The sequence below is a fragment of the Danio rerio genome, chromosome 16 (genome assembly GCF_052040795.2).
Source record: "Danio rerio strain M-AB ecotype USA chromosome 16, GRCz13ab, whole genome shotgun sequence".
Taxonomy (NCBI): Eukaryota; Metazoa; Chordata; class Actinopteri; order Cypriniformes; family Danionidae; genus Danio; species Danio rerio.
In genome coordinates this window covers 31,024,757-31,048,237 of record NC_141036.1, presented here as the reverse complement: position 1 = coordinate 31,048,237, position 23,481 = coordinate 31,024,757, and the positions used below count along the sequence as shown (strand labels likewise).

Here is a 23,481-nt window from a genome sequence, read left to right as displayed (position 1 = left end):
TATATACAACTCAATACAACAAATCCACAAACTGGTGTCATCATGATACTGATATTTTTAACTTTGATAATCGATATGATACCTTAAAAAATTGATGATATCTTTTTCCATATCGCATGTATTACGAAGCTTCAGTATTTATTAAAATGACCATACTTTTGCATGCCTGAAATTATTCATTTTAACTTTAAGCGTGACTTACTGTTAACTTTTTGCTACTTTTCCCTACTAATCCAGTCAGGGCAGCTTTTTCTGCTAAAGTTTTTACTGGCCAAGAAAAAATAAAATAAAATAAATTAAAATAAATTAAACAAATTAAAATAAAATATTTGTTGTTTGCAATATTTAGTTTTTCATGAAGCATTCTAATAATAATGTAATGAAGCAGTCTAACTCAGTATTAGAGAAGCTTTTAGTCAATTGATTGGCTATTTATAATGCTTACATTTGTGTATCTTCTTATCCCACTTTTTAGTTCTGTAACATCTTGATACACATCATTTAAATTATCAAATGGCATTTTAGAGGTATGGTTGCGACAAGCATTTGATATGTTTTTTCTTTCATAGCGAACACAAAGTGTTGTGCATGAAAATAAATGTTTACTGTGTATAAGTATAACAACTTTTGCCTATATATAATGTTGAATATTATGCAAGAGGGAATCTGATAACGACAAAATTCTAATTTTACCAGTGAAAACAAATGGTCTAATAATGTCGACATTGACAGATGACAAACATGTCTTAAACATAATAAATCAATTTTATAATTATGAATAGTTATATTCTGATGTCATCATTTTACTATGAATTAACAAACAGGACATATTAAAAGTCTGTTCAAGTCCACCATAATGACTATACAAAATCTAGCATTTTAAGCAACAGTAGATCTACACATAGACCTAATACAATTATTGTTGTTTCACCATATGTTTAAGAATTAACAATAATAATAAGTTAATAATGTTAACCTTTATTTTACATTTCCAGAACCATGAGAAAATCGTGATCTTGATTTTAAGCAAAAACATTCACATTTTTGCCAGAATCATGCAGCCCTATTGCTTTTATGGTTTTAGTTTAACAAACAAAGGGTGCTTACCATTCGTCAAGGAGTTCTAATATAATTTAAATGATTTAAATACATTTTTTCCTCACAAATTACCCACAAGTGGTTCCAAACCTTCACATGTTTCCTTTTTCTGTTGAACATATCAGGTATTTTGAAGAATGCTGTAAACCTGTAACCACTGACAGGAAAAACAACAGGAAAAACAACTACTATGGAAGTCAATGTTCACGTTATGTTTTGAACATTCTTTAAAATACCTTCTTTGTGTTCAACGGAAGAGGTTTGTGACAAGTGAATGGTGAGTAAATAATGGCAGATTTCTCATTATTTAGGTGATTTATCCCTTTAATCTTATGAGTGTGTGTCTTACTGTTGCATCTCCTCCTGCAGCTGCTCCAGCAGTGTCCTCATGACCAGAGTGGCTGTGGGTGCAGCAAGATCACACAGCTGAACACACACACGGCGGAGCATGGAGAAAAGCGGCGGACAACTGCTCACACACGCGCACCTCAGCACTTCCTGTAACACTCGAGCTTGAGCGTGTAAGTGCACACTCCACAGCTTTCGTGTGTTCATCGCAACCCCGATGTCTTGGACTGACAGCGCCTGAATGAGGAAGAGAAAGATGGGAAAGTTTATCAATAAGAGTGTTTTCTTTAATAATGAACTAAATTGCTATGGATGCATATATTTAGATTCATAATAATGGTTAAAAATAGTTTGATTTCTTTATTGATTTATTTAGTTTGATTTTATTCAAAGTTTTAAAACTAAGCTGTCTGCAGAACAAACACATTTTATAAATTTGTAGGCCAACATGCAGTGATCAGCATAATGGAGTACACCCAATTTTGAAAATTAATATTTTATCATTTCTCAGTTAATATAGGCAATGTATTTTAGTGCATTTAAACAAAACTGATTTATTAAACAGACATATTTATTAAATTAATATTTTAGTCGCCAAACATATTTAGAAACTGAAAATAAAACAATTTTATTCAAGCAAAATATTGCAAAAAAATTTCAACCAACAAAATTTCAACAAAAGTTTTAATAGTTTTGCTTCTTTTGATTTTTCCTCTTTTTTAAATTTGTATTTAATATTTTTCTATAACATACATTTAGGTGGACTATTATCATAAGTTATTTTGTTAGATAAGCTCCAGATTTGGTTTTAGTACTGACTAATCTAATGTTTATGCACAAATATAATATTATATATCTTCCTATTAAAATATGAATTTAAAAGATAAATTTATGAAGGGTGTACTTATATATCCTGAGCACTGTATGTTTTATTCAGAGTCTGAAAGCTTTCACTTGATTAATCCTTTTAAAATGATTATAAAATTGATTATATAAATCAAGCATAAAATAAACCTGGACTGGTTTTTTACTTTTTACAAGATGTAATATAGTCAAGTTATATCAAATAATATCAAAATGTGCCAATTTCAAGTGTATTAGCATGTAAAAATGATCACAAATATGACATTGAATTTCTATAAGAGTTGAGTGAGAGTTATGTTTTAGAAGCAATATTATATTTTTTGTTTGTTTAACCGATAAAAATACTTCCAAATAATGCCAGAGAGGAACAGTTTTTTTAGTTAAGTATACCAGTGATTAGGCTCATGTGGAATCTGCATGCGGAGAAATGAGCAGATTTTTAGCCAATCATAGAGTCTAGCTTTTTAATTGTGTAAAGTGTAAATTTATTTTTTTCAGCTTTTGAATTAATTTCAGTAATATTATTGACTAGTATGAAAATCTACACAAGATGCATTTACAATACAGACATTTAAACCTCTATCATGACTTTCTGTTAACTTTTTACCACTTTTTCCTACTGATCCATTCAGGCCAGCTTTTTAGATTTTCACTTGCTCTGCTATTGTTTTCACTGGCTAAGCAAAAGCAAAATAAAAATAAATAAATAAAACTATTTGTTGTCTGCAATATTTTTTTCTCTCCATGAAGCATTCTAATAAGTAATGTAATGAAGCAGTCTAATTCTTCATTTCAGTATTAGAGAATAAACTATTAGCCTAAAGCTTATAAAATAATTCATTATAAATAAATTAAATTTATATAGTTAAAATTATTAAATTATAACCAATAACACTAATAAATACAAAGAACAATTATTTCTGATGACAGATATAAGATGGCTAGGGAGAGATGTACACGTGCTAAGAGATATATATATATATATATATATATATATATATATATATATATATATATATATATATATATATATATATATATATATATATATATATATTGCTGCACACATGTGCTCAGTACCTGTGTGGTCTGCATGGGGAGAGGAAGAGGAAGTAGTTCAGACAGCAGACTGAGACTACTATAGATATTCTCTGGAGCAGCCAGAATAGAGTTCAGCACTTCCTTCAGCATCAGAGACCAGCTGTTGCCAGCCACGGTCTCCTCAGAACCTGTCTCCTGTTCACTAACAGCATGTGTGAACGTCAACAGGATCTCCGTCACGTCTCCTTGGATACGCAGCTCCTCTGCATCCAGGCGGCCGGTTGACGGGGTGGAGCAGAGGATCTTGTGAAGGGTGACACAGACGGAGGGCACACGTACGTCACGAAACTCGCAGGTTCCCCCGCACAGCAGCTCTGTCAGCATGGCTCGGATGAGTCTCAGCGAGCAGGAGGCCACTGACAGCATCATGAGTCGTTGCGCTGTGGGCCCCATTGGCCCATGCAGTCGCCATGGCAGCAATAACAGTGATGTAAGCTTCTGGAGGACTTTAATAAAAGTGTCCATTCCCTCTGCACTGAAGAGAGCTATGATGGCCTGGTTCCACTTCAAGTCTTTCTGCTGGCCTGCTCAAACAAGGAGTCATGACAGGACATATAAATAAATATTACATTATAATAATAAATAGTGAGGAGTCATCAGTTAAAGAAAACACAGTATTTCTGATAATATTTTTTTCTTCTGAAGAAAGTCTTATTTGTTTTATTTCGGCTAGAATAAAAGCCGTTTTTAATTTTTCAAAATCCATTTTAAGGTCAAAATTATTGGCTCCTTTAAGCTATATATTTTTTTCCATAGTCTACAGAACAAACCATTGATATACAATAACTTGCCTAATTACCCTAACCTATCTAGTTAACCTAATTAACCTAGTTAAGCCTTTAAATGTCACTTTAGGCTGTATAGAAGTGTCTTAAAAATATCTACACAAATATTATTTACTGTCATCATGACAAAGACAAAATAAATCAGTTATTAAAGATGAGTTATTCAAACTATTATGTTTAGAAATGTGTTGAAAAAAAACCTTTTCATTTAACAGGATTGGGGGAAAAACAAACGGAGGCTAATAATTCAGAGATCAACTGTGTGTGTGTGTGTGTGTGTGTGTGTGTGTGTATAATTAAGAAAAAAAATATTTAATTACAATTTTTGTACTTATAAATATTTTTGTACAACATTAAATTGATTATTTTGGCTAAATATATTTTTGTAGCTTTTTTTTAAGAAATAATTTAAGCTCATTTTTTAAATAACATAATCTCTTTAAATAAACATAATATTTTGAATTTTTTAATTAACAGAATATTTGTGTCTTTGGTGCAATTGCAAATTATATTATGTGCATTTATACTGTACAGGGCTTCTGCAGGTTTCACCAAACTAAATTTAAGACTTTAACACATTAAGGACCGTTACGAATGAAATTTTAGACTAATAAAGCACTAAATGCTAAGGAATTTTTCAAATGGCCCAAATGGAAAAGATTTTTGTTTGCCCTATCAAAAACAATTATATTTTAATACATTTAATAATACAATAATAATAAAAAAAATAAAAATTATGTTTCTAGCAAAATAAATTAATATTGTGTAAAAGTAAGCAAGCTCTGCTTGTATCCATACACTTTTTTTTTTTCAACAAACTTTCTTTAAAACAAAAAAATTTAACAAATGTTTTAAAAGTTAAATTATAAATAAATCTATATACAACAATTTGTGCAGGTTGGTGTTCTTAGCAGTAAATACATGGAGCACTTTTAAACAAACGTTATTGTGAGGAAAATAATTTTTTTTATGACAAATAGAGTTAAAAATTACCATTTTAAATAAAAAAATAAAAGTTTTGGCCATATTGAGTAGAAATACCTAAACAAAGGAAAATTAAGAAATTTAAGAAAAAGATTTAAGACCTACAACACAATATTTCAGTAGATTTAAGACTTTTTAAAGGCTTACATCTTTGATTTAAGATTTAAGACATTATAAGACTTTTTAAGATCCAGCGGACACCGTGCTGCAATATCTAATCTGTAATCACAAATCTGATAATATGACACATTTCACTTTTTTTTGTCCTGTTTAAGTTAGATTAAGGTGTGTAATATGTGTAAATGTACCTGGCACAGTTGCTGGTGGGCAGGCAATGTGGCACAGAACTCTGAGAGCAGTAACAAGACCCACCCCATCTGCAGTCATCAAGTTCTCCAGATTCTGAAAAAACCCCCAGCAATACTTAGTTCCTATACCACAATTCTTAAATGTCTTCGTCATCCACTGTGATTTAGTCCAATGACTGAATGAATGTTTTTAAGCTTATCGCAAAAGGATAAAAATGTGTCTCATTCATGTTGAAACCTGAACAGTCTATCAATGCCTTGAATGTCTTGATCAGTGATTAAACATGAGATGGCTATACACGTTGCAAATCATTCTCTATAATCTAAAACCCCTCAAAATGCCGTAAATGTTTAGAATGTGGCTGATAAGCTCACCTGCTTTATGTAGTCAATAAGCATAGGAATGCCACTGATATCGAAATGTAATTTTTCAAGTGGCTCCAACCACTTAGAGAGCTCTGAAAAACATATAAATCACTGAGGTCAGATGTTAAAGCACTTTACATTAGCAAAAAATTAGAAATCTGCTCTTAAGGCCATGAAATAAAACTTGCATCTTAAAAGATTCCATAAGTGATGTTTTGGCTGACATCAAAGTGTTTGAAGGGCTGCAAAAGTTAAATAGGCTCACCTTGAAGCTTGGCGTTGTTTTCATCAGCTTTGCAAACAAGAAGAAGTGGAGCGGCATAGTGCTCCATCATCCGGAGATCACTTGATGTCTGAATCACCAGCAGTACAAGCATACAGGCATAGTTATACGTTACAGATTTCCTTGCTTTGCCGTCCCTGATAGAGAGATTAAGAGCAAGTCAGAAAGCTAAACAGAACAAAAATGTAATTTTAACTAAAAACGATTATATGACAGGAGTGTCCAAACTCGGTCCTACACAGTTTAGCTCTAGCTTCCTTCAACACACCTGCCTGGAAGTTTCAAGTATACCTGGTTCAGGTGGATCTAATTGGGCTTGGAACTAAACTTTGCAGGACACCTGCTCTCTAGGACCAATTTTGGGCAACTCTGGACTATGGAGTGCCTCAAGGCTTTGCATTAGGCCCGTGTGTGTTTACAAACAACCTTCATAAAAGGTGTAAATAAAGATTTTATAATGAATGTATTCGTATTTGTTACGGTGGCCGAGAGAGCTTAACATGCTGCAACATAGCCCTACGCCGTGGCCGTCGGCGTCGCTAATGTGCACCTCTCAAAAAATGTAACTACATGTAGCAACGACGCGTAGCACAAGCTCTGTGATTGGTCGGCTTGGTAGCGCTGACGAGTCTGGGCGGGACCGAGAGCCGATCGAGCGGTGCAAGCCCAATGGAGCGATTGTTTACAAGTGTGGAGTCCTGCGAAGGAGCTCCGGATGGAAAGTTTTGTTTGTACAGTATACATCATCATCTGCTGTTAAAAGCTAAGCTCAGAATCCATTCAAGAGATAGTAGCGATGTGTTTTAAAAATCTCAAAAAAAAAAATATATATATATATTTTTACAATTTTTCTCCACAGTTCTATATAGTTTACCAAAAATATCCTCTGACGCCTGTTTCACACCACATGCATGAGCAGCACTTGTTTTTTCATGTTAACAGATTACAGCTTTCATATAAAACACAGAAGCAGCGATGTCACGATAGTTTCCACGCAGGGTCTATTTTTGCCACGCTGCTCAAGTTTAAATAAAGTGACAGTGCATTGACAATGACCAAAAACACATTAAATAGCAGTAAAAAGTAGAAATTTTATCGAATAAATGCATCAACAGTATCTACTGATTTTTATAGTCAATCAAATTAACTTAAAACGATTAAGAAAGGCAACTCATATTTATTTGAGCCCGAACAACAATACCAAATTTAAAACAATTGTATGTCTTAACAGATGTTAAGAAAACAGCAGAAGAAAGTTGCCACAGGTGTGACGTAATCAACATTTTTACAATCTATAAATGTGTCTCAGATATATTGGTAAATGCACTCACCCTTGGCCATCTTTGGCATGGAACTCTATCAGGTTTATCAGACAGCTGAGGTTGTTATCCAAGCTGAAAGTGTGTGCAACAGCATTTCGGCCCGTGCTGCTAAAGCTAATGAGATACAGACTGTGAAGTGTTGCCAAAACATCTGGATTATCGCCATCTTCAAGCTCTGCCCCGTTTAATTCAGCAATACCCTGTAGTGCATGTAGAGTCTGCATAAGCCACACCCAAAAGCCATCATCCATCAGCCCCTCTCCACCTGCTGCAGCTTCTTCCCCCTCAACCTCAGAAAGGGGCGTCAGTGGAGCCAAATGAGAGGGTGGGGTCAGATGGGTAAGGGGCGTGAGGAGGCGGAGCAGCAAATTAATGGTTTCGTGTTGACTAAGGAGGAAGAGGAGGCCCTGCTGGGACTGGGACAAGAAACGCATCAGTTCTCGAACGGCCTGTAGAACTCCAATGTGGGCACATGTAGCTGGATATGACAAGACAACTCCCAGAGATTCCAGAAGGTGACATGCATGCATGTATCTGTTAAAAATAATACATCAGATTAAATTAAACAATAATTGAATGCTATATATGCCATGTATTTAACCTTACATGAATCATCTTTGATGGAATAGTAGGCCCAAAGTGAGAAATGTACTCATACTAAGGCCATCCAAGATGTAGGTGACCTTTCATCAGTACAACAATACAGACTTTGGTGAAACCCTTGTTCTTGATGATTTATAACATGAAAATCAGTAGCAGCTCAATTTCAAGAGTCAACAAACGCACTAAGAAGCATTTGCAGAGGCTCTAGATTAGAGGTGAAATGAAAACTGTCTGACTGTTGTGTGCTTAAGGTAGAATGGACAACAAAATGCTTCTTCACCAATTTCAGACAGAAAGCGGTAGGTCTAATATGCCAAAAAAGTACTACTGTTTTTAAAGACTAAGGGTGCTTTCACACCTACACTTTTGTTTCGAAACGTATCTCGTTTGCCCAGTTAGCGCGGTTCGTTTGGCATATGTGAACAGGGCAATCGAGCTCTGTTCCGCGCCAAAGTAATCGCTCCGAGATAGCTTGAATGCCCGCAAACGAGTGATGATCTCCCGGTAATCTCGCGTCTCCCTCCCGTTCCTCAAATAGGCATCGTCGCGCACCCTTCTCACCCCTCCCCACCGCATCTCTCCTCAGACATGTCGCGCGCGCACCCTGTCAATCACCACCAAACCACCACCTCTCCTGACAGCTGAGCGGGACGTTGCAAAATAAACCCTGACACTCTGACCAATGTGAGGAGAGTTTACTCGCACTTGACTTGTTTTAGCTCTTTTGGTCCGATTAGAAACTTTGCAATGTGAAAGCGAACCGCTCCAAGAGCAAAGAGCAACAATGTAACATTTGTAATCCTTGTTTTGGAACAACTGAATCGATTCACAGGTGTGAAAGCACCCTAACTTTACAATCTAAGGGGCCGATCACACTGAACGCGCATTTACGTTCCAAAAAAGCAAGGTGCACCGCACTGCCTTTTTGCTGACAAGAAAAAAAAGGAGCACAGTGAGTTTTTCTATGTCGCTAGGCAATTAATCAGCTAAGTTAGGTATTTTGCGAGAGTGTTGCTGTTGATATTAATATAACTTTATTTTCAGGCTCATTGTTCACATTAACACACACATAATAACATGACTTGGAATATCAAAGACCAAGATTCTTCTTATGCTTCATCTCATAGTTTTAAAATGATTGATATGCGCATATTAATACAACCTCAAATGAGATTGTTGTGAATTTGACTCAAAATATATAAAAACTGCTGGTTAAATGTGTTAATTTTTGTCATAGAATATATATATTTTCCATGCATACATCCACTTTAAAAAGTTCTTTTATCAAAGATTTGTGGTTTTATCAAGTTTTATGATGATTGATCTATATATTCTAAAAGCATTCAAATTAGATTATTGTAAATTTGACTGAAGAGTAAACTTTAAGAATTATTTTTAATGTGTTAATATGAGATTTTTTCTATCAGACAATATCTTTTCTATTCTCCACTGAAAAAAAAATTATTACATTATTATTATTATATTTTATAAGGGACCATCTTATTGTTTCATGATGATTGATAAGTTATGATAAAATAAATAGCAGTGCAAATTCATTTGACTTGTAAATTTGACTCAATAATAGCTATTTTAAAAAATCTGTTTTGTGTTAATGTGACATGTTTTTGTCCGATATTCCATGTTCCATGCATACTGCCACTATAAATAAAAGCTTTTTTTTTTTTTTTAATTTGACATGTGGCCCTTCACCTGGTTTCCAAAACTTGATGTGGCCTTCGGGTCTAAAAAAACTGCCCACCACTGCTCTAGATTAAAGGTGATAAAGTTGTAAATGTTAAAGTTGTTAAAAAATATTCAATGAAGTTCGGTTTCTAGATTTTTTCACTTCATAATACATCAATGTCTAGTCAAAAGCCACAGGTACCATTTTGTTTTGTTTTTATATGTTGTTATTTTTTTACAGAAAGTCATCTACATTTGGGATGGCCTGATGATGAATGAATTAACAGCTAATTTTCATGTGTGGGAGTAGTATGGCATTACATTCTTAAAAAATAAATAGATAAATAAATAAAATGTTTTGGATGAAATCTGAAAGACTCCTGAAAGTCCAGTTAACCTAAATGAATATCATCCAAGGTTAAATAGTTGTATTAAAAATGTCATATGTATCTAAACTTTTAATCAATGTGTTAGTAAGAAATACAATTAAAATATATGAAACATATTAAATTTAGCCTTTTTAAAGATGCCTTTATGACCTTTTAACAAAGAAACCGAGACATGGGTTTCATTAATACCTTAATTTGTAATTCAAAGATTAGCCATGTTAGTTTTCATTGGTTTCGAAGGACATGATGGTATGCAAATAGGGGTGTCACGATTTTTCGACAAAAAAAAAAACACAGTTTTGCAAGCTCTGCTATGTACGTATTACGTACGGTTCGTCCGATAGACAACACCGGCATCGCGATCCTCCGCCCGCCCCCGTTGCAAATCCGCTCGCGAAAAGTACACACTCAGGCTCTGTTTACACTGTCTTTGTTTTTAAATGGCATTTTAGAACGACAACGATTTGACATCCACAGTGGCGTGTGGCATTTCTGAGCAGCCCTCCTTCCTCTCTACCTCTGAAAATGCACATCACGTGACCACACAGACACACGCACATACAGCCTTGTGCTCGAGACAGCAGGTCCAGGCAGTCAGAGGACTGCTTCAATCTTTCACTCACTTGTACTTAGTCATTTTAGCGAACACCTCAGATACTGTTGGCTGGTTCCTGTTGGTTGTGTGTCTTTTTTACCGACGCCATTGTAACGACACAGATCACTGCCTATTCACGAGTCCCGCAGAAAAAAGTGATTGACAGGTGGTAATTATGTGTGTATCTTACCTTTATTCATTTACTGTATGATTTGTTTATGGGTAAAACAAAGACCATGCAGGTCAGGTAGTTTAAACGGTAGGCTACAAATAATTAATTGGTCAATAATTAATTAATTATTCATAATCGAAAATCGAATCGAATCGTGCCTTTAGAATCGAAAATGTAATCGAATCGAGGATTTGGAGGATCGTGACACCCTTATATGCAAATGATCAAAGAATTTCTACCTTTGGGTAAACTACGCCTTTTAGCACAAATAACCACAAAGGAACCACTTGAAAATTACATTTTGCATGTTTTTATGAGGCAAATGAAAAGGCTATGTTGCGCCACACAGTATACAGTATACTTGTTCCTGCTGCTGCTAGTGCTACTATGGCAACACTGGCAAAATAACTGACTTGACTCATTCACTGGCAATAAAATGAACTGTCAGAACTTGCTTGAGTTTTTGAGTTGATGCTAAATGCTAAAATTTTGACATGATAAGTTTAGATCCTTTAATTAAATATTTAACAATTATTACAAAGGATTTTCAATTTCAGTTTTTGGCCAAGTGAATTTTCCGTTTCAGCCAGTATTTTTTTATTTCAATGCATCCCTAAAAAAACAAAAAGCTCGGTCCTGACCTGTAGAGTGTAGGATAGGGATCATCTCGCTCTGGTGGCCCAGTGATCCGGACATTGGTGGGAAAAGCTTTCCCAGGAGGCTGCACCATACAGTGAGGTGCTGTTTCCAGCAGGTGGAGCAGTTCCTCCAGGAGACCCTGCAGCCTCTCCAGGTCAGCCTCTGACAAAGAGGCAGATTCCAACAAGGTATCGATGTCCATTGGGCTTTCCCGCTCTGCCTCCTGGGTTTCCCTCTCTCTCTCCTCCCCTTCCCTCTCAGTGCTTTCTCTGTCTCTCTCTCCAGCCTCGCTCTCGCTGCCCTCGCGCTCAGCCACCTCCCCTACAGTAGAATGCCGTTCAGCCCAAACGCTGGCGGTTTTCTGCAGGTCAGTCAAAACCTCATATAAATGTCCTTTGTGTAATATGGCTGCACCTGCAGTTGCGACACGAACAGTCTGGTCCAATAGAAACAGATCGAGCAGACGCTGATACCCGCTTGTGCCATCATCATCATGATGGTGGCGGTCTCTGAGCATAGCTTCGATGCCCTGTGGCTCGCTGATGATGCTGTCGAGGGAGCGCAGCACGTTGAGTTTCAGAGTGGATGAAACGTGTTCTGCAAACAGCAGGCCTAGGAGCCTGCCAACAATCCCCTTCTCCAGCAGATCCTGCACAGCCTGAGCACCACAGTCAGCCAAGGCAGAGATCAGTTTGGTTCCCGCTTTAAGCTGGCGCAGGTTCAGTGCTATGGGCTGCGCCAGAGCAACGTCCAAATTAAGAGCTTCACAGCTCCAGTCGACCAATTGCTTCAACTTTTCACTCTGCCCATCAGGGTCCTTAATAGACAGGAAGCTCATTCCTTTTACAAGAAAGGCAGGGACTTCCTCTAAAGCAGTTACCCAGCCTGCACCTCTCTCCGCCCCCTGCGCCTCCCCCCAGGCCTCCAGCAGTTCTGAGAGTTTAGCGGCAGACTCTGCCCATGAGGAGCTCGAGTCCTCGATGTCCACCGTTTTGAGGCGTTTTAGCTCTGCCTCATAGCGTGTGATGTGTGGTGGGGTGAAGTGCTGAAGGGGTCGGAGTTCACGCTCATATGGGTCGTACTGCACAGTTGGTAGTGAGGCGAGGTCTTCAGGAGTATAGTCCAGGTCAAAAGCAGGAAGCTTGAAAGCCCCACTCTCTAAATCCTCCTCATCACTGGATATCTGCTCATATCCATCATCACCTGAAGGTGAAAACATAACACATCACACACTTGTTGCCTTTCCAAAGAGCAAACAGAACATCATGTCACCAGAAGAGAAATGGAGCAAGTTCAGTCTTGACTTTGAATTCTCGTGTAGTGTTTAATTGAGTTGGCCGTCTCAGCAAATCAGACTATAAATCAGATTTGTAAGGTCCTTGTGTATGAGTCAGAACTGTGCAGAAAAACTGGTCTCTGCACCACTTCTAGAAGTCTTTGAAAGAATTTTCTCAATTTTAAGTGTGAGCATTTTCAAAATACATATTAAAATATTCTGTAATCTAACAAAATAAAACAAAAACCACAGTCCAAAATTTAGTACACCTAAATTAACATGCTCGAAAAAAAATATTCTATAATATTCTTTTTTAATAAACTGGAAAATGGAGCTAATTTTTTTCAATAATTTGTTTGAATGTAAACATTATATTTCTGTTCCTAAAAATGTTAAGTGACAAACTCTTATTTTAATGGCTATAGTGTTTAATTAAACTGTTTTGTTTAAATGCACCAAACATTCTTGGCTATATTTACTGAAAAATGTATTAAAAATATGAATGATCAAAAGAGGACGTACTCATTTACACTGAGCATTGCATATTTAATACTATTGTAAGCCTTTCAACTCCTCACCTTCACCATCTTCATCTGTCACATCATCACCCACTTCATCTTCCTCATCATCTTCATCCCCTTCAGTTCCTTCAGACTGCACATCATCCTCCTCTTCATCAGCTGGACCCTCATCGTCTTCCTGCTCTGCATCAGAGTACGTCTCATCAGCAGGAAGAGATCCTCGCTCAGGTGAAACGGGTTCCAGGTAATCATCACCCGGATGTTCTGTGTTCTCCACCTTCACTGGACCTGCAATAATATATATGCAATAATAAAAATTGATAAAAAATATATAAAGTTGGTGACTATGTAAATATTATGGCAAAATTCAGAACTAATTATACTATATGACATTTTTTTTAAAACTTGTCCTTAAAAATGTTAGATTTTAAATATTAAAAAATAATTAAGTTTGGAGTCAGTACGATTTTTAAATGTTTTAAAATAAGCTTCTGCTTCTCAAAGCTACATTTATTTAATCAAAAATACAGTACAAATTGTAAAACTGCTAAATGTTATTGCACTATAAAATAACTGTTCAAAAGTGGTTTATAATTTAATCATTTATTCCAGTGATTTTAAGGATGAATTTTCAGCTTCATTACTCCAAGCTTCAGTCACATTATCCTTCAAAACTCACTCTAATAATATTAATAATTATTATTGTTATAGTTATTATTAATAATAATGGCAAAAGTAATAAAAGAAATCATGACTGGAGTAATAATTTCACTTGAAATGACATACAATAATTGATAAATACATGTTTAATTCATAAATATTTAACAATTTAACCATTTTTTACATTTAATAAATGCCGTCTTGATGAACAGAATAATTTTCTTTAAAAAATACATGAAAAAAAAAAATTTGACACCAAACTTTTGACTGGTATTGGATGTATGTATGTATATATATATATATATATATATATATATATATATATATATATATATATATATATATATATATATATATATATATATATATATATATATATATATATATATATATATATATATATATATATATATATATAGCTCTGTCAAAATTAATGCGTTAACGCATGCGATTTATTTTAAATAATTAACGCGTTAAAAAAATTAACGCAATTAACGCAGCTGCAGGTTTTTTTTACTTCCTGTTGTGGTGGACGTGTGTTCAACAAGCAAGACATGTGGATAAGACCAAGGAAGCACTTTTTAAAGGCAAGTTTCAGTATAAAACAATTAATGTCGCATCAGGTTATCCAGAGTTTCATGCAATTTCAGGTTTTTCATTTTTAACTTTCGACATCTGTTGCAAGTTGTACTCCTAGTCTTATAGCAACTGGATGAATGTAAAGGAGGATTAAGCAAAATTGTTTCTACTTTATAATTAATGTTCTCAACTCAAAGCAATAAAACTTTACAATGAGTGCAACTGTTTGTATTTAATAGCTTATTATTATAATTTTCTATATTTCCATATCTGTAATGCCTGTATTTTGGCATTTTTTTGCAGTCCACTTAGAATCCAACATGGAAATCAATGTTTTCTTTATTGGCATTGATTGTTTTGAAATTGAAATGGCATTAACATGCCTGTGTTTTATTTGTGTAATAAATATGGCTGTCAAGCCAGGATCTTGATGGTTGATTGTGGGTATGTTGTTTACATGAAGAAATATGTTACAAGTTAAACAAAAATTCTAATAAACAATTATATTTTGAATTTATTATATTATTTTTGTCTTGCGTTTACATTAATTTTACATTTGAATAGCCAAAATCACAAGTTTAAGTATTTTAAATGTGATTAATCGCGATTAATTTTTTTAAAAAGGTGCGATTAATTAGTAAAAACAAAATGCTCTGAATGACAATGTTTTTTTAAGAAGAAATGTTTAAATTTGGAAGAAATGTCAGTCGTATTTTTTGAAAAGGTCTCAAAAAAAAATTCCATAGCTGAAAACGCAATCTTTTCCAAACTGACATACATTGACCAGGTGCAGGCATTGCTTCCTCATCATCATCATCTGGGGGAGGTGGTCCTGGTGGTGTCCGTGGACCTCTGGGTTGTGGTCTGGGTGGGCTGCCATTAAACTGATCTTCATTCTCCCACTCTGCCAGCAATATACACACAAAATACATTTATTTTTCCACCTAATGCTACGACTTTCAGAGATATATTTGCATAATATATATGTTAGTGCTAACCAAGCTTAATGAGCCTCTTGGACCCGATCTGCTGCTGTTGGGGAGGAGGGGGTGGAGGAGGCGGTGGAGAGTCCCGCTCATGACTGTGAGGGCGTTCGGCTGTACCATACACCGCCAACGTCAAGCATGTGTACCAGCCACGCAGAACCAGCCCATCTGTGTTTATCTTTAATAACACAATGGCAAAATCAAAATCAACACACATCTCTGAGAGGGAGGAGCAAAGAGTCCAAAACACAAATAATGTCTGATTTGCCTACAGGCCACATGAGTGCATGAGCGGACAGCTTTAGTCATTACAGAGGCATGTGCAAATACAATGTGGATTTGGGAAAATGCTTTTCAAGTGTTCGTTGCGCTGAAGAAAGCAGCTATCAGCAGTTTTGGTGAAACGACAGGCATACTGGCACTAAATGTGTGTTAGTTGCACATGGATATATGATGCTGGCAGTAAGGGGGATCTCTTACCTTTCCATTCGGTCTGAAGATGATTGATTTGTTTTCATCATATTCAAGGCTAATAAGAACAAACACAGATATCAATGATTTGAACAATTCAAAAGTGCATCTATTCAGCTGATTATTTGTGAGACAGTGCACTGTATTTCCTGCTGAGCCTGTCCAACACAGGTGTAGGTGTGTGCGTGTGCGTGTGAGTTTATTTAGTACCTGCCCAGCCTGTCAAAGACCGGGGAGTTGGGTTTGGACACATTGTTGAAGAACAGGTCCAACTGGAATGCGTGAGGGGCAGTTTCCCTGAAGACACACAGAAGGAAAGGGGCTTTGTAACTGTCAAAAGTCAAACCTGAAACCCCTATGTATCATCATAAGTGATCCCTGTTTGATAAAACTGCTTGTAAATAAGACTAACTCATTAAATGCTTATTTTCAGAATAGATTTATTGTTATGTTATCACCATGATGCTTTCAAAAGGACAGAATAAGAAATTAAGTATACAGTGTGTCCCATCAAAAGGAACTTTTTCCTTTTCTTTCATTGTTCTTTTCTTAGATTTGGAGACAAGAAAGATGAGGGATGAGGTCATGGGGAAAAGCTGAGAGTGGTGGGAGAATAGGGGGTGTGGTGGATCTGTTTTTAAAGAAGAAACAATAGCGTCCACAGAAACCTTTTTCCAATTTCCTCAAATGTCCTGCAGCCATTTCTCTTGTGAAGATCCCACAGCATTACTCATGGCCTATTGTGCACTATAGCAGCACTGGGGCAGTTTGTACACACTTTAATCATGGCAGAAGCGGTGCTAACTGTCAATCTATGTGAAGAAAGTGACTTCACATCCAAGTATAACATATCAAATAATGCAAGTATTTTAGTAGAATAATAATTTTAGTAGAATAATATTTTACTAGATATTTTCAAAACACTTCTATACAGATTAAAGTGACATTTAAAGGCTTAACTGGGTTAATTAGGTTAACTAGGCAGGTTAAGGTAATTAGGCAAGTTATTGTATAACGATGGTTTGTTCTGTAGACTATTGAAAAAATGTAGCTTAAAGGTGCTAATAATTTTGACCTTAAAATGGTTTAGAAAAAATTTAAAACAACTTTTATTCTAGCCGAAATAAAACAAGACTTTCTTTATAAGAAAAAATATTATCAGACATACTGTGAAAATTTCCTTGCTCTGTTAAACATCATTTGGAAAATATTTAAAAATCAAAGGGGGGCTAATAACTGCATATGATTTTTACTGCATATATAACTTAATTAGCTCATAATGAGTCACAAAAGCAAATTCTCTAAAATATGTTAAATGTTTAAATGTCAGCAGGCAAACCATTTTTTAAATATTAAAATTTTTCATTTAGGTGCAAAAAACTAAATAATTGAACTGAATATAAAAAATATCAACCTTACTAATTGTCTATTTGTAGAATGAGCTGTGAGTGCTTCTGTAAACTGTAAAACTGGACTCTGGGTTCATGTGTGTTTTCTCACCCAAATGCTCTGCTGTCAGGCAGGTTGCTGTGTGCTTTGATGCCAGGGGGAATCACCCGCACTTCTGTGATCAAGACACCGTAAGGAAACCGCACCACATCCACATTTGTCAGCTTGTAATAGAACAGACAGACAAAAATGTTAAGAAGCTCATCAAAACCAAGATCAATGTTATCACAGACAGACTAGTGCAATAATAGATTTGTCATGCACACACCCTGACTAAGCAGCCAACCGAAAAAAAACAATCCAGCTTATTCAGCTGGTAAAGTCCTGGAATTAGGATTCCTATGGTTCAAGGTATTCGGCAGCACAAAAGCATTCTCCGAAGTTTATTACTGAAGCTAAAAATGGCAGAACGGTTCCTTTCCTTAGCAAACTTTCTTCAGTCATAGGACAACTGGCCTGTCCAACCTGTTTTTACCGAACAGTCTGAGCAACAATACAAAAGCACTCGCCGACCACATGCATGCATACACACCCAAACAAGACCATTTTAAGAACAAGAGATATGCCATCAGAATTTACTTAAATACTATTAGGCAAAACAATGCAGTGAGGGGAAACAGAATGTCAATAACGAAAAAAAAAACATCTCACACACAAACTAACTTTTTCTCAATGGGGTATATGCACAGAGAGTGCTTTTTAGCAACCGATAAACTGACAATTTAGTTGTTTAAGCGTGAAAAGGGATCCAAGCCATTTAAATGCAAACACCGTCAAGAGCACCAAGTGAGCACAGAAACTCCACTGAAAATACTGTGGTAAAATAAATTTCCATATTCCAAAAACAGCACGGAATAATGGGATTACATGCAGTGCTTTTTGTACGGTCTGAGACTCACTTTATATTGTATATCAGTCAGGCAGTGAAGAACATTAATTTTGGAAAAAAATAGATTTGAAATGCAGTGATTTTGTAAAGACTTGTAGAAAAATAAAAGTCCTTGCACAAATACCACAATCTGTTTTGTTTTCATTTAATGGACTACTTTTTATGGAATTTTAATGGCTAAATTATATTTTAGAAATCAGCAAAAATTAGCAATTTTATTACTCAAAAATTGGGTTCAATTATTATAATTACATTATTTAAAAACATTTATAAATAATGATACTATTTAATTATACTGTATGTACTAGGGTTGCACGATATTGGAAATCTTATGTTGCGAAATGTAATTTTTCTGTGATAATGATAAATACTGTGGTATGTATAGAGTTTTACAAGATTGATTAGCTCTATTTGACAGTTTTCCGGAAAGTCTACAGTAGGGTTGGAAACTGACCAATCACAATCCAAAAAAAATGTTTTTTATACTTTGCATCATTTTGTTTCTAGTGGAAATATCTAATATTTCACCTTCAGAAGAATTAAGTCAAAATTAAGAGTTGAATTATCTGCCAGTACTAGAGTAAGTAAAATAATCTTTTTTCACGTTGAAATTTAGACATTTCGGACTATAAACAAGGCAAAAATTCAAATTAAGAAAAACATCTTGTCGCATAAATCGAATAAATTCCATCTTAACAATGAAATACAATTCATCTTTGTTCCAACTCCAAACATCGACAGTGTTTGTGTCCAAATGTTTTTTAGCTCTCTAGAAAGGCTCAGTCACAGGTCTTAAAACACATGCAAATGATAAAATTTCACTCTAATATAGTTAAACTTGGAAGATACACTACAAACTGCATGTGTTTTGTAGCTCCTGTTCAAGAATAGTTCAGACTCAACATTGCATATCTTGCAATGTGACTATTGCAGATGCGCACATTGGGATATCAATGCTGAAACCATACTTTGTGTAGCCCTAGTACTTACATGAGCAATATATTAGGGACACAACCTTTATTTTAATAGTTTCACATCACAAAAATAATAAGTCTTGTGGTCATCAAACTACATGAAACAATCAGTTCTTTTTAGCATAACTGTGATAATAAATATAAGATTATTTTAATCAATTTCAGGTAATCAGTTACTGAAGATTTAAAAAAACAAAACATTAAACTTCATTTAAGTTGTCCTCTATAGACATTCTGTTGAAAAAAATTAGCAGTACTACTTTACTATCAGTAAACTGTTAGGTTGCTATTAGTACTAGCAGATAAGAAGTTCACACACTTACAAAGTTACTGATTGTCAGTCGAATTTGTGGTGTTGAACCATCATTAAACTGTTAGCAGATATTATGGGGACAGTCTATTGATGCTGTAGTGTAGTGACTGCTAGTTAACTTGTAATTAGAAACAAATGTCGAAAAAGACCCATCAATAAAGTGTAGCCAAGTTTATATAGTCACTCATAGGCCTGTCATGATATCTATTTTTTATTGTACATAATATTGCACCAAAATATATTGCGATAAACAAAATTACTGTCATTTTAGGACCATTTTATGTCATTCATTATATGCCAGAATGTACACTCCTCCAAAGACCACATCATATTTTACTCTTAAGAATATTTCATATAAGTACAGTAATTTTAACAGTTTAATAATTAGGCACTGGAATCAGAATGTGAATAAACGAAATAAATAATAATAAATGTTGAGGAAAAAAAGTGCAAGGTAAAAAGTAACAGAGGCTGCAATATCGACTACCAGATCTATTTTGTTGTCAGACACTCCCATGAAAATATACCATAGTCATTTATATTAAATACTATAATGTTTTTTAACCATACCGACACTGACACCTCCAATAGAGACAGATACATTGCACAATCAGATGAAATGTTGCTAGAATTGGTTTCTATGTATGGGTGATATATATTGCCTCACCAAAAATGATTGTGGTGATGTCGACATGTTGTTTGATAAGATGATATATTGATTATCGTGAAAGCATAAGTTACTCAATTATCTTATGTTAAGTTCATTTTGCTTAATCTTTCTCTGAATATAATTAATAAATGCAGGTTTCTGCTTGGCTAAAAACGTTTAGCAAACAGATGTGATCACACAAACTACAACTATATCAAAAACATACTGAAAAAAAACCCCATAAAAAAAACAGTCATAGAAACAATGAACAAAACATTCAAGCAACCACAGCAAAATAATATTTACACACAAAAAATGTGAGACTATAAAAGAAGAGGCCAAAAATCTTTTTATATACAGTTTAATGCTAAACTATTAGCTCTCATGAGAAATTTTTATTCTTTTTCAAATATTTCCCAAGTGATATTAAACGAAGCAAGGACGTTTTCACAGAATTTTTTTTGGGGGGAAAACACTTTTTTTTGTTGGCTTTAATAAAAGCAGCTCTTTAAAGTAATTTTTAAGGCCAATATTATTAACCCGCTAACAAGAAATACAGAACTAACCAGTCCACCATTAAGGTGAAGTTGGTTTTTCACACATTCGCACTTTCTCCTTAATATTTATTTTACTTGTTATTTTTAATTTGTTCACAGTCAATTAAATAGTGCTGATGGTCTTTCGAAGTCATACTTGCATGTGATTTCAGACCGTATATTCAAAGTACTGTGGTAAACAATAAAGGGTGCGTGTTACTGAACAAATGTGAGAATAAAAAAACAACTTTAGCTCAATCTGTCTACTGACTTGTCTGTTTAACCTAAAAACCTAGTCAAGCCACTAACTTGCACATTAAGCTGAAAACTAGTATCTTGGAAAATATTGCCTTTATGGCAAAGACAAAAGAAATTTGCAATTATAAACTAGTAATTAAAACTATTATTTAAACACTACTACATTTGAAAATGAAACATTTGAAAATGTAATTAAAATTCAAAGGAAGAATAATAATGTTGACTGTTTATACAAAAAAAATGTAATATGACCAACAAAGTTATACATTAAACACAGTGGTTTGTAATTTCTATTTGGCCCAACTCCAAACACACTGAGGTAAAGGTTTCATATTCGCACATTCGTTCATTTAACGGTCCGTTTACCATGCTAATTTAAATATTGGATGTAAAATCGCATTTAAATGACGTCAAAACATCAGCACTATTTAACTGACTGTAAACAGTGTCGCACTTTGATAGTCATTGACTGCTATTATGATTTCCCGATTAAGAGTTTGCAAATAATCCTTTTTAGATATGATATTATTAAGGAGAAAGTCCGAATATGCAAATATAAAACCAACATTACCAAAAAAATTCCAAACACTTTTCCCCCAGGCTCTGTGAATTTCTTCTATACAGACTGACCATTTTGTTTACAAACACAAGCGCTCCTGTCAGATAATCAAGCTCATGAGAACCGGAGAGGTTACTAAACAAGCACCGCTACACTTTGTTCACAAAAACACGTTATTATAAAGAAAATCAGATCTTTGGTTTGTCACAGTAACTTAATGTTACATACTGCTTGTTTATAGCCACGTTGTTTATAGTCTGCTTGCACCGAGAAACAACTTAAACCTTATGTCTTCACATTAGACATGTTCAGCCATAGCACAGCTCACATAAATGTTTTGGAGGAGAATACAGAGTTATTATGAAATCACGAGCTGTATTGTTGCCTTGAATGTAACGTTAGAGGATATGTATGAATTGCTGTGGTTAGGTTGATTAGCAAGCTAACTGCTTACAGCGCCCTGTGCGTTACTAGAATGGAAACTTTAAGAAAGCGCGAAAATATTTTAACGTGTGTAAAAGTTTATGGCCTCTGCAAAATCCTGTTGAAAGTCACGAGTGAAGATAGGAAACGCTGCATGTTTACCTCTGCATTTTGATGCTTGAACGTATCTAAAAAGAGCAGCTCCATTGCAGAATCCCCCGCCATCTTTCTTGATCACATTAGAACTTCCGGTGAGCGATATACTTCCGGGGTTGAAGGCGTACGTCAAGGTTATTTTATTTTTTATTTTTTTATTAAGCCCATAAACAGTGTATACAATTAATACATACAACAACAAATAGGCAGAACAATTATCTTTAACAATGAAGAAAAATAACCGCACAAAACAAACAAATAAAAAGAAGAAACAGCTAAGACAGGGGGTATATACTGAAAAAGCAAAATTTATTCATCAAACATTGGGAAAGAGCCGCAGACAGTTTAAGTTTTTAGAGCCTTTTTGTTTTAAGACAATGGGATCAGTGAAAGGTATTGTTTAAATTCGTTCAGAAAAAGCACAAACATAGGTCTGGAGTTAGAAAATTTTGACTTATGAATGTGAAATTTAGCAAGCAGCAAAATTAAGTTCATCACATACAACTGTTTACTTTTGTTCATACTCGTAAAAAAGTACATTCATTATAAATTTTATTTCGAATAAAATGTAAGAGATTTTTCCAAAAAAAATGTGGAAATGGATAATACCAAAAAAGATGAACTAGTTTCAACGTCAAGAATGGTTTGTGTTAAAATATATATATATATTTTTTTGGCAGAAAACATAGATATGTTATAGTGATTTGTGTGTATAGCCTAGTTAAAAATATATTAGGGTGCTTTACAAACCAAATCTTTCTTAAACAATTTACTTCAAACAGCTTACTCAATTCACCTGTACCGCATGTCTTTGGCCTTGTGGGGGAAACTAAAGCACCCGGAGGAAACCCACGCAAACACGGGGAGAAAATGCAAACTCCACACAGAAATGTCAGCGACCTTCTTGCTGTAAGGCGATTGTCCTACCCATTACACCCCTATGCTGCCTCATTGTTTTATTCTAATATTTTTTTAATAACTAATGTTAATAAAGGGAAAGTTTATCCAAGAATGAAAATTCTGTCTTAATTTCCTCACCCTTTAATTGTTTTAAAACAGTTTGAGTTTTATTGTGTTGAGCACAAAAGAAGATTAGAAAAGAGGTCTTGAGATTGTTGGAAACTTAACTTCAATGGAGAAAAATAATTCTATCAATAGTTAATAGTTTCAGGTTTTTAATCAAGTCTGAGTAAACGATGACTGATTATTATTATTTTTGGGGTGAACTATTACTCTGATGTG

The 23,481-nt window shown here is 34.8% G+C and overlaps 1 protein-coding gene across 4 annotated transcripts in view; it reads right to left on the bottom strand.

Annotated features, from left to right (window-relative positions):
- The window catches only part of virma (vir like m6A methyltransferase associated), a 37,236-nt gene extending 14,906 nt beyond the window's left edge, over window positions 1–22,330 (bottom strand). For all 4 annotated transcript variants that reach the window (XM_087287077.1, XM_087287078.1, XM_087287079.1 and 1 more), the window contains exons 1-14: window positions 22,246–22,330; window positions 17,534–17,646; window positions 16,244–16,330; window positions 16,043–16,091; window positions 15,575–15,740; window positions 15,355–15,480; window positions 13,395–13,625; window positions 11,543–12,743; window positions 7,469–7,993; window positions 6,120–6,274; window positions 5,864–5,946; window positions 5,489–5,582; window positions 3,391–3,935; window positions 1,448–1,683 (exon numbers count right to left, since the gene is read on the bottom strand). In XM_087287077.1, coding sequence (XP_087143203.1) covers window positions 1,448–1,683; window positions 3,391–3,935; window positions 5,489–5,582; window positions 5,864–5,946; window positions 6,120–6,274; window positions 7,469–7,993; window positions 11,543–12,743; window positions 13,395–13,625; window positions 15,355–15,480; window positions 15,575–15,740; window positions 16,043–16,091; window positions 16,244–16,330; window positions 17,534–17,646; window positions 22,246–22,308 — 3,674 coding nt within the window. In that variant the 5' untranslated portion in view covers window positions 22,309–22,330. The remainder of the gene's footprint in view (window positions 1–1,447; window positions 1,684–3,390; window positions 3,936–5,488; window positions 5,583–5,863; window positions 5,947–6,119; window positions 6,275–7,468; window positions 7,994–11,542; window positions 12,744–13,394; window positions 13,626–15,354; window positions 15,481–15,574; window positions 15,741–16,042; window positions 16,092–16,243; window positions 16,331–17,533; window positions 17,647–22,245) is intronic.
- Between the last annotated feature and the right edge of the window lie 1,151 nt (window positions 22,331–23,481).